Genomic DNA, 12,278 nt, shown 5'->3' on the forward strand with positions numbered 1-12,278 from the left:
ATTTTCTGCTCAGCTGTGTTGGCTAAGCACCAATTTCCTAGAAATGGAGCCTTCGACCTTTCTTGATTTGTGAACCCTTACACACTTGCAACAGGAAGCACAGATTCTCTCTATAGTGGTTTTAAGCATAATGACAAATGATGTGTTTCTCTTAGCTCCATTAAAAGCAGCCCTCTGACTTCCAGCTTGGAAACACAGTCCTAAAGCAAGCACAAAGCCTAGAAATCAGACAGCCAGACCTGATGATGACAAAGGGATGGAAAAATCTTTCTCTTTTCCCAAACTTCCTTCAGAATGGCAACTCCATGTTAATAGCAGGCAGAGAACTCGCCTTTAATTTGTACTCATGTGGATACAGCACATGTGCAAATCTTTCCCTCTTTCAGACTAAGGGAGGAAAGTCGCTGGCCTAGAGGCATTAAAAACGTTTCATAGCAATCACTGCCTATTAATCCCAGCATTCATATATTCTTAACACACCACTAACCCCATCAAAACTGCCACTTTTATATTTCCTCTTGGATTTGCTACATTCGCAATACTGAAAGATAAATAGGAAAGATTTTGGATTCCAACGGTGACATAGTGCACATGAACATTTAATGCGATATTTCAAACAAAGGTAACAACTACGACTAGAGAGGCATTTTTCTTTGAAAGGTCTCGAATCACTTCACAGAAATAAAACCAATCCATCTTCTGCAAACCAGTACCAGCCAAGTGTGCCCCTATTATTCCTTTCTACAGGTAAAAAGATGAGGCAAGAGTAATGAAGAGATCTGCCACAGATCAAACAGTGACTCAGGAGTACAAATAGAAATAACTCTTCATCTGTGTAAGCCCCATTGCTGTAGTATCTATGTGACTCTTGCACATTTAAAACCCAAAACATCTTCTCTTTTTCCTCAAGCTTTGAATTAATTAAAATTATACAGTTTATTCCTGGGAGAGAATGCTCTTGTATAGCAGAGAGCTATGGTTTAAACTCTCTCCCTAAACCATAAAGCCTTTTCTGTACAGGACAGGAAGGATTTATCTGCATTTTACTGGACTACATTGAAACATGGGCTTCCCTGATGGCTTCAAAAAGATGTTTGAGTACCCTGGGTCTCAATAAGCAAATGTGCTGGATGACAGAAAGTGTTCAGTGTGATTCATTGAGTTTTGGCTAAGAGGAAGTGTCTAAGCCATTCCAGGAACAACTTCTCAGGCAGGCAATTTGTCAGATAGAGACAGAAACAAGTGTGCACTGAAGTTTCAGGTACGTGGTCGAGCACTCTGGAGTCTTATCCTAGGAACAGTCCATTCGACCAGAAAATGCTGCTTCTGCAGGTCAGGGCCACACACTTCCCTTCTACAGCTGCAAGCCAACAATCTCTTAGATTATTTAATTGTTCAAGAGTCTTAAACTTTTAGGAAAATACATGCACAAAAAGGCTACAAATTTATTTTAGAATAGCCTATAGATTACAACAGTGCTCAGGAGTCTGAGCAATTCACAGAAAAAGCAGGAAGGCTTGGTCTACAACAGATCACTCTAACAGAGAAGAACCCTAAACTATTCTGTAATTGCCAGCCAACTCCAGAGCACAGGGTTCTGCTTTTTCTGTACACGGGCACCATCGATGGTACAAGAAAGGTCAGGACATAAACCCATTTACTTTGTTTCACATGACAGCGCACTAAAGCGAGCTCACTGCTTGTTTGTTTTCCAGTAATCATAGAGACACCACCATGACAGGTCCTACAGAACCATGACAAAACTTGCCCCAAAGTTTGTGATGTGAATATTGGGCAAGGGGGAAAGAGAAATACAGAGAAAATGAACTGACATGTTCACAATCAAACAGCAGGTTGGTAACTCGTGTGTGGGCAGAGTTTGAGACCCCTGAACCTCACTGCTATGCCTTACTTCACACTATAAACTGACATCACAGTGTACCCATCCCAAGCAAGGTGGCATCCCTTGAGCTGACACTGGGCGGACAGAACTCTTGCACAGAGAACATCAGCTTTGATATATGTGCAAAAGGCTTTTTAAAGTCCGAAGTATTTAACTTCAGATGCATGGAAAGAAGATGTGGTTTTTGTTTCTCGTGTGCACATGGATCGTTCACTTATCCTGGCCCAGCCTTCATCAATGTAATATTTTGTCAATTCAGAAACCGAGTCAAAGAACTTGGAGGCCAGATGCCACGACTGAACCGAGTTGAACTTAAACACTGCACTAACCCCTTGCTCACAGGAAAAGCTATCCATTCACGTTGGTAGAACCATCCTGATGGTGCCTGTAAAATCAGCTGCTGTAACATATGCTAGAGGATGTCTTATCCAAGTTCTGAGTCTGAAAAGGGAGGCAAAACCTAAGCAGTGAGGACATCAAGTGATGTGTACTCTCTAAAGTCCTTTGAATTTGAGTCAATTGCTCCATCTGTTACTACTGCAATGTCATGTTTCTGCGCTGGGGCAGGAACACAGGCTGCAGAAATTCTCAGAGATGCCTCTTCATCTAGCAGGCAGCATGGCATTGCAGTGTTCTCTTTCTTCAAACGTTTAAGAGGAGCAAACAAACAGCCAACAAGGAAAGTAAGTCAGGTAACAAGCTCAACAGAGAAGACAATCCTCTGCCTGGATGGAGGCTTATTATCCTGCAGTAGGTAGCTGGCTGAACAAAACTGAGGAGAAGTAATCTAAGACTGATGGGAATATATGGCTTACATCTCTCAGTGGCAACAAGATTTCCTTCTGCCCTACAACCTGCTGTTTACTGGGTCAGTTTTCTTCAGCAGCATCTCCTGTTCTCCAAAGACAGCCCCGAAGGGTTAAGAAGTTTCTGCCAGGAAACTCATAAGAATCTGCTGAAGGCACACATGGAAAAGCAACAGAGTTGGTAACATGGCTCAGCTATACCTTCCCAAAATCAAGCCTGGCACTGCTCCAACAGACAAAGCTGTTATCAGTTGCCTCAAGCTTCCTTTGCATTTGATGACTAGCCTTGGTTTAGATGATCAAGCTTTCTTACATTTTAAATTCCTGCTGTATGCTCTTTAAATGGATGGGAGATAATAATTTAGACGTGCTTGATTTTAACTAGATTAACCATAGCTGTTTGACAGTTAAACCCATTCCAAAATGATCCTTTACTCTGGTGCCAACCATGGTTGATGCTTACCAAAAGTGGAAAAAACAACGACTAGTTTCAAAATGGTGACAGATTAGTCTCAAAAAGAGAACAATTATCTGAAATCTGCCCAGGGCTCTGTAATTAATCCAAACACCTCAGCTCAGGACTTCAGTTAGTCAAGTCAGCACAGAACTGAAGCAGTTCCATTGATTCACAGCCACTGTAGATCCAGGCCTTTGGAACAGCAGATTTTCCAAGGATTTTTGTAATTTGGCTTGTTTCAGAGCCCAAACCCCCAAAGTTAACAGCTTGTTTAACTCTCAGAATTACCTGACCTGGTGCTGTAATCAAAAGATGAACTCATTTATAGGGTGCTTGTTTGGATGTCACTTTTAGTTGCACAGGCTTTGTAAAGGTGCTCCCAATTCAGCTTCAGCATCAAATTTCTTTCCATTGACAACCTCATCCTGCTCCTTGCAGGAATTGGTTAACAGTATGGACAACTGCGCAACTTGAGCCTTGGGTTCTTTCCTGCCCCCCCGCATCTTTCTATTCAGAAGCTACCCATTGCATCAAAATTAAATGCATAATGCAAAATCCTTGAACTTCTGCATGTGCAGTGCTGAAGGACCTACCTGCAAGTCTGTAAGATCTGCAGAGCCGAAGGATGATTGAATAAAGAGGCAGAGAGTCAATCAGGTCAACTAGCAAGTGTATCAGGCCTTGCACAATCACCACCAGCAAACGGAGCTACAAAGAAACAGTTTAATAAAAAAATCTCAGAGAAACAGGAGATGCAAACACTTGCAAACTCATGAACTGGTCTGCAATCTGACATCATTGTGTGCTAAGCTAAAGCCTCCCCAAGTGGGTTTGATGTCTAGAAGTGCTGGGCCTGGATGACCCTGCATGAGGTTCCTTGACAATCTTAGCTTAAGAGTGTAACTGAAATGAAGCTCCTACAGTTGTAGAGGCTGTGACCTTCAAGGACACGAGAGCTGTTCCACTTTCAGTGGCCATAGTCTAAAAGAGAGAATTTAGGCTTCCATTTCTAGCAAACTCTAGCACTGTGTATCAGTGACTATAAATTTTTCTCTCTCCAACAGTGAGCTGAAGTAGCTTATTTCTGCCTGAAGAAACCCCATGTAGAGCATCTAAGCAAGAGCAAAGCAGTCAGAAATAAGCTTCCTACTCAGTGTGTTCTTGTCCCCCGATTAAAGCACCTCCTTTTGTCAGACTGCATTTATTTTTGCTGCCAAGCTAATCTGAAAAGAGAGGGCTCAAAAAAGATGTTGAAACCATATGATGGCCACTATCTGTGGAAAATTTTGCTCTAGGCATGCCTCAGAGAGGACTGGTCATGGTGGGGGAAGAAAAGAAAAATAAAGCAGTCCAACACTCTGAGCAAAGCCTGGCTGAAAGCATTTAGCACAGCGAGTTAATTTCTTAAAAAAAAAAGTTCTGGATTAAACTAGAGAGGCCATCACCCCAGACGTGGGATGGAAAGATAAAAAAAAAAAAGACTTCCGAGTAAAAGAGAGGGGAACAGATTGTTCTGCTGACCACGATTTGCTGGGAATTCCCTTTGGAGAAAGACAAACACTTATCCTGAATTCCACTTGCTTGGCCTACGCGGGCTGTGTGAGAACCCTTCCTGGGACACCGACAAATATATATTTTCTTTGTGGATGACAGTGAATGACTAGGAAACTTTTTTTTTAATATCTCAGAAGACAGTGTATGACTAGCTTCAAGGGTTAAATCTTACCAGGGTAAACACCAAATAATACAGTGCAGTTGTAGGCAGGAGAAACAGCAGGATTGTAAATAGCAAAGTGCCAATAAATAACTAGGGAAAAAGAGAAACACAAACAATCATGAGCAGAGCAATGGCAAAATAAAATAAAATAATAGGAAATAAAATAAAATAATAGGAAACCATGAGATAATGACAGTTTGCAAGACTCCTTAATGTGCTTTTTTATTCCCTATGTGATTAATGCTGTTACCTTTATTTTCAGTACTACTTCTCTCACTGGTCCTTTTTAGAAGGCTCCCTATTATAGGAGTATGTTTGGAAAGACAAACAAGCTGGATCCTGACGCATTTTTTCCTTTATAGACAATACTCAAGATTTCCTATTTCAGGTCAGCTTCCTTAGGAAACAAGACTTACACGTTCATGCCATTTTTCCACTCTCTGTCCCCGTAAGTTTTAGAGCCATTGGTCAGTTTTTACCAGAAAAATGTGGAAGGCTAAAAAGAAGTAGGAATTTGGTAGGGAATTTTGTAGAGAATTGAGAAGTATTTTTGTTCCTCCTTGTTTTAGGAGAACAGGCACCCGGTGAAAAGCTGGCAAAATCTGGTTGATAAACGTTCCCAGCAGCAGCAGCCAGCTGGTCAGTCCAGCCACAGGACTTCTGCCTCTTGCTCGGTGGGAAACTGGGACACAGAAAGAAGCTGGAGTTACTGGGGTGGGGAGAGCAATATTCAGAGGATGAAGGAGAAAAATCCATAGGAAAGCAGGTGTCATTAGCTCCACTGCCCACAGAAAAAGTTATTTTTATTCTGGGCCAGCCTAGTTGGCTTAAGTCTAACTAATTCCAACTGGGAGAAATGCATATTTTGGACAAATAGGGATCTGACTCCTCGATTTTCTGTTGCCACTTCCAGAACAGAGAGGCGACAGGAACACAGAGCACTGCCATTTCTGCAAAAAGAGATCATGGCTGTGGTATATTATAAAAGAAAATAACAGACAGCCATGTCACAGAGATTGATCAACATCCCAGCTTTATGCATGTAACCAGAAATAAATCAGAACCCAATCCACTCTCTTCACAGCAGTTGTCTCTCCCCTCCTCTATCACTCCACTGCAGTCGCTTAACATCTCCAAAAGTCTTTTAAGGTCTGCTTTGAACATCTCTTCCCACCCAGGCCAACAACGTAATTCCCACTGGCCTCCAGAGCAGCAGGATGAAGCCTGAAGTGCCAAACCAATTCTCCTCAAAGTACACAGGGACCGAGGAGCCCTGATGCAGTCTCCTGGCATGGAAGCTTTTAATCACCACAGAAACAGAAAAATAGCACCTCCACTTACACCTCCACTGGTGTAAGAAGCTCAAGGTTATCTGTTGCAATGGAGAGAGAAGCCCAGGCCCTGGAAGTTACCAAATATTATTGTATTACTTTAGTGATGTTTGCCACTGCCATCGTGGAGCAGTTCAGGCTCTGATGAACTTTTGCATGGCATTTTAGAAATTAAAAAGAGCTTACAGTATTTGACAAAAAACACCTCTGCTGCTTGAGTGAGAACGTGTGGGCCAGGCTCCAGTGCAACGTGAATGAAACAGGGCCTTTTAATAGAAACGCTGGCATGTCTGTTACTGTGGCAACACTGCTGGGCACCACTTCTTAAATTGCCTCCCTCCCCCACACCCACTCCCATGCTCCAGGAGCTGGAAGCATCTGCAGCACCCACTGCAGTTCACCAGGGTGCCTTGCAGGTGCTCAGCACTTGCCAGAATTAGGCCCCCTGAACATACAGAGAAGCAAAGGTGTGCTGCAGAGCAGCAGAGTCCAAGCATTTGGTTGAAGAGCCACAGATGCAGAGTGCCGAGGCATGCGCTTGTTCGGAGCACCACAAAGCCTCCCGTGGCTTCTGTCTCAATATTAGCTGAAGCAGGATAGGATTGCGTTGCCCACGGGCAGCATCCTGCAGTAAGCCCCTGGCACTGCAGCACTACCTGGTCCAAGTCATAGGAGCAGGAATCCACCCGCTGCCGGAGGACGTTCCATTTCTTCCCACGGAACAAGCGCCAGAGAGATGACAGGCCGTAAATCTTCAGGCAGTAGAGCCTGAGCAAAGAGAAGACGCTGTGCATCAGAGCTGCGAGTTCCCGAGCTTCAACACAAAACAGCTGCCATCATTACACCCCTGCACCCACTCACTTACTGACGCCGCAGAACTCAGGTTGGCAAAAGAAATCAACCCGAGAATGACGCAGATAAAATACTCAGTCAACTGTATTTGTGCTGGCCCCTGGCATGGGCAGAGCAGGCTGCTGCACACAGGTCTGGAGTACTGGAGGGCAATGGCCATGGCATGCCCCGGGACAGTGGCGAGGCTCTCGTCCCCTATGAGAAGCAGCAATCGCCAGCCCCATGCCACCACTTTCCCTGTAGCAAAAGAAGCAGCAAGCTTATTCCCCCAAGTTCACCTCTGTCTCTCCAGTTTAGATCTGCCCTGATCCCCTTGCTTCACACCCCTTCCATGGCAGGAGTGGCCAAGGTCTCACCCCTCACTCTTGAGTCAATGCAATTCAATTTTGCCTCCACAGCACAGAGAGACAAGGGAGAGGACTGGAGCCCCTGCACCTTCTTTAGTAAAGCACAGCTTCAAACATCCTTAAGAGTGGAAACAGATCAACTAAATGGCTGGTGGCCCCTACCACTTCCTTTCCTTCAGCTTTTGTAACTTGATGCTATGACACTTGGAGCTACTTCCCTCCCAAAAAAAAGGGTGAGTCCTTGGTGAGAGAAGCTTGTGGTGATAAGGGGTGGGAAATAGACATCCCTACAGAATAACATCAAGGAAGAAAAGAGCCCCTGGGATGGAGAAGAGGCACAAAGAGCTCTGGGCAGCTATGTCCAACATACGTGGATGTAAAGAAAGGGGACACAGCTAATCTGTGGGGCAGAAGAGAGCCTGAGAAAGCCTGAGCTACAAAAGCCAGACTGGTTCACCAGTCTAGTTCAGGCACAGAAGCTACTCAGATTTCAAGGCAGCATTGTGAAAGCAGAGGCAAGGCATCTTATCCAAGAGAGGAATCTGGTTTGAGGAACACCAACTGCTTCAAGGAATTGGCAGGGTGCCTCCAGACTGGCAGGCACAGCTCAGCGCACTAATCCCTAGGCAGGAGGGTGCCTGGGACAACTCCTCCAGGTTGCTGGTACACACCTGCTCTGTGGCTCTGACTAAGGCCACACACTCCCCCACACACCCTGACATGACACCAAGCGGGTGTTCCTGCTGTAGCACCTGCCCCACCTTTGCTGGATGCCTGCACACACATGCCTACCCTTGTTTCACTGGGTGGTTTATTTCAGAAGGGGTTCTCAGGCTTCACCAACACCTGAACCAGCAAATTCTTCTGCCTGCTGCAGGAACGCAAGGTGTTGTGGTGGCTGTGTTGATGTGGGTGACTGCTATCCCTTCCTGACTCTCTACTGGGGGCACCCGGCACAGCAGGGCAGTTCGGTGCCAGTGGCAAGATAACATATAGCTGCTCTATACTTCTAACAAACAGCCGAGGCGGGTAGACTGGCTCCCTGCAGCTCACAAGGGAAAAACAATCAGCTGAGAAAATGCTCGTCCTGTTTCTGCTCACTGCGCAATGCGGAGGACCAAGGCCACTCCTCACAGACCAAAACAGAAATTCCAGTAGTGAGAGGTGTTGGGAAGAGACTCTTCATTACTGACATTACTGATTTTGGGTGTAAGCCCTATGCTCACAACAGACCCAACTGATAAATCATATCTCAGTATTTCTAACTATTCCCTAAACTACCCATAACTAAAGTTCTACTATTTCTTCTGTTGTTTGCAATGTAAAGCCCTCTGCTCACAGCCTGGAGAGGAACGATGACTATTCTGTACTTTATAAGCCCAAAGGTCCTTTATTTATTACCTTGTCTCTCATCTCCTTGGCAAGAGCAGCTATTCTCCAGTGGCCTGTGTGAATCCTTGCTGCAGCACATGTTAATGGAGCGCAGGAACAGAGCACATCGGTGGGCACTGTTTGCATAGTAACCCCGACATGCCCTGGACATGCCCCAAAGCCCCATGCGCTCCCACACACTGCCTCAGAGCCTCTGCCCGTTTCTCAGGCTATGGGGCCCTCCAGTAGGTCCAGACAATGACACCAGGATGGTGTCACACCCATGCTGTAACCCCAAACCTGTCATCTGTGCTCCACGATGCAGACAAGAACCTCTGAAGCAGGGCAGAGGCAGGGACTCTGGGGCTACCAGAAGTACAAGGGTTCCCCTTTCCTCCTCCTCTCCTCCAGTTCCCCTCAAAACTACTGGGTAGGGTGCAAGTGAAAAGAGTACTGTAAGGCTGAATCAAGGGGTGGAGTAAGCTGCTTTCTTGTCCTCTGCCTGTCACGTAGTTTTATTTTTCCAGGTCACTATCACAACAAATAAATATTTAAATGCAGGAAAACTGAAAGATAGGTTGCTTGTACTACTGTGGCCATCATTTCTACATGCATAAAAGAATGCAATAAATTAATTGCTGGCTAAACTGTGAATTGAACTACACCAGGAATGAATGCTCCACAAATTAAAGACATGCCTGGAGCGTTCAGTGGCCCTTCTTTCCAAATATACCTAAGACACAGCCAAGAGAGATCAACTCACCTGGCTCCATAGACATAGAAGCAGTAAATGTGGAAGGTCAGAAGTGCAATGATGTCGGAGAGGATGCAGAGAGCCACAGTCAGGCCCAGACAAGCCGACAGACCGACATACCAGAGGATCATCTCAATGAATGGAGACATCAGGTGAATGTAGCCTAATGGACATTGCAGAATGTCAGTATTTGACTGAGACATCTCCCTCTTGACACTCCCAATCAGTCCTGTTGACCGATTCCCCCTGCCCTAGAACATTGCTTCAGAAATCATAGCCATGAAAACATGCCAGTAAAACTGGAAAGTTCCTTTAGATGCCATCTTCTGTTTAGGAGGGCCAACAAAAACTCTCTTTCCCCACAGGTTTCTGTCCAGGTGTGGCAGCTCTGTGAGGAAGGGGAAGATGTGCTCAGCTTGAACAGAGCAGTCACCTTGCTCCACATGTGATATGCTGTTCTAGATTTGTGTCCAGGCTCCTAATTACATTTTTAACTGCACACATCAACCTTTACTGCAGCCATTCCCCTTTTCTTGCTATTCCCACAAAAGCCACCCCAGCTGGCTTTTGTAAAATAAAACAGCGTGGAGACATACAGTCTCTTTCATCATTAAAGTGGAGCAAAGTCACAGAAACAAGATCATACTTGATTGGTGAGCAAAGTAAATCAGTATAATAACTAAGGAGTTCATGTCCATCGCAACTGTACTCCTTCATCAAGACACTTATCAAGGATAGCAGGGGTGTGTTATTTCAAGGAGGGACTTGAAATAATAAAATTGCACTAAGGTGAAATCAGTGATAGGACAGGGTTGGCATTTGCATCCTGAGAGCACACTTCTCATCCCTATCCTATCAGCTGCCTCTTACATGGCAAAGACTACAAAAGCCTACAGAAGACCTAAAGCCTTCCCTTGGACACTCACCGCTAATGGCACCAAATAAGTAAGCTCCATTATGATTTGCACTTCTTGCAAAGCATCAGTACAAGTGCTTTATGTAATATGCATGACTTCCTTGTGTGGGAATCCAACTTTGGCTTGAGTTCCCACAGCAGGAAGACTCACAGACAAGTTCATACTTGCAGTAGTGCATTTTGATTCATTATTCACCTCTAGGCAAACATTAAACACTCAGGAGGGAAGAGATGAAAAGGGAGGCTGAAAAGTAAAACAATTGCACTTACTAATCCAAAGATGGATGTGGTAAAGGAAGAAGCGGCCCAAAACTTGGTCCAAAGCTCGGTTCATTTTCAGTCCAGCTGGCGCTCCCATTAGCCACTGGAGCAGGTCCTGGAGCTCTTCGGCTACGTGCTACAAACACATGGAAGCAAGGTACCTGAGATAAAAGACTTCTACCACACTGAACAGGTCCAGTGCACCTGTATGTGCTGCCCCCCAAAAAGTATTCTTACCACACCCTTCAAACCAATGGAAAAAAAAATCCAAATGACTACTTTACAACTAATTAAATCAGAAATGCACCTTTATTGACTCTTCACTGAATCCAAACATAACAGCAGAGAGGAAGCTGAACTGCTTAAACGTTCTCAGTGCTGGGAACACAAACCTAGTGTTTGTTTATGACCACCTCTTGTAGACTTGTACAATATTTCTTGGTGTAATGAGAGTTCTTGAAATAGGTGGCAAATGCTGGTGCCCAAATCGACTTCTTTGGACAGTCAACTGAAATGCCAGAACTGAGCAAGTAATTTAACCACGGGGAAGGCTGTCAGAATTTTAAAAGGGCAGCGCACTCACAGACAAAAAAAGTGAATTTTTACAAACAAATAATCTGTACATGTTTAAAGTGGGGTAGAAAACACAATTATATAAATGTGTTTCATACATAAACAAACTTTCTTGATACTCTGTGGTGTACTAGGCAAGATTAACCATGCAGTACAGCACTGATCTTGCCTACCACTATCGTGTCTCTCTGCAGGCTCCATGACGAGATACCCATGGCAAACCAGTAAAAAAGCCCTCTCAATCATTGAGAAAAAAGCCTAATGGAGGTCATCCCCAAATCACTGAGGGCTTTGACTGACAACTTCTGGTGATTTAATCCCAGGCTGATGTTGTTTACTGATTTTCTCTCTCCCCCCCACTACTCTGGTGGAGGTCCCCCTTGCAGTCGACAGGGCAGAAGATGGGGTGGCTCTGCTCCCTGGTAGTTTGAACCTGGCCTACTCACCTAAGCTGAAACCAGCGGTGAAGTCCATTTACCAGGCTGTGAATTGAGAGTGGTAACTTCCAGCAAACAGTTCAGGAACATACCCAGAAGAAATAACCTCTCACACTGTCCCGCATGAACAGAGGTTGTGAGTAAAAACCTTCTACCTCTGAAAATTCTACTTACAGTCAAGTTCACGCAAGTGAATTGCACTGCAAATTGTGCACGTGTAGAAGAATCAAGACAAGCTAACTGAAGCTGATGCACTGTAGCCTACTTTCCCCATCATTCATACGGATAATTTCCCTAAGGGGAAATTATTTCCAAGGAATGATTCCATTTTATTTATTAACCAACAGGATCCTTGCAAAATGAGTTTGTAAACATTTACTTTTAGTGTGGTGGCAAAATTAAGGGGTCCATCTTCAACTTGCCCAAAAGGATTGCCTTTTTATTTCATTCATTTTCCCTCTGTCTCACTGCAAGTCAGAACTGATTTGAACCCATGGATCTTACCTCTGTGGCTGAGAAGTGTTAGCTGCTTTATAAATAGACTGGTTTTAAT

The 12,278-nt window shown here is 44.6% G+C and overlaps 1 protein-coding gene across 2 annotated transcripts in view; it reads right to left on the bottom strand.

The window, feature by feature from the left end:
• Positions 1 to 12,278, bottom strand: part of PIGQ (phosphatidylinositol glycan anchor biosynthesis class Q) — a 37,729-nt gene that overhangs the window by 9,761 nt on the left and 15,690 nt on the right. For both annotated transcript variants that reach the window (XM_049791218.1, XM_049791217.1), the window contains exons 5-9: positions 10,725 to 10,851; positions 9,548 to 9,701; positions 6,871 to 6,982; positions 4,893 to 4,973; positions 3,760 to 3,874 (exon numbers count right to left, since the gene is read on the bottom strand). In XM_049791218.1, the coding sequence (XP_049647175.1) occupies positions 3,760 to 3,874; positions 4,893 to 4,973; positions 6,871 to 6,982; positions 9,548 to 9,701; positions 10,725 to 10,851 (589 nt within the window). The remainder of the gene's footprint in view (positions 1 to 3,759; positions 3,875 to 4,892; positions 4,974 to 6,870; positions 6,983 to 9,547; positions 9,702 to 10,724; positions 10,852 to 12,278) is intronic.

Source organism: Accipiter gentilis, chromosome 33 (assembly GCF_929443795.1).
Source record: "Accipiter gentilis chromosome 33, bAccGen1.1, whole genome shotgun sequence".
Classification (NCBI taxonomy): Eukaryota; Metazoa; Chordata; class Aves; order Accipitriformes; family Accipitridae; genus Astur; species Astur gentilis.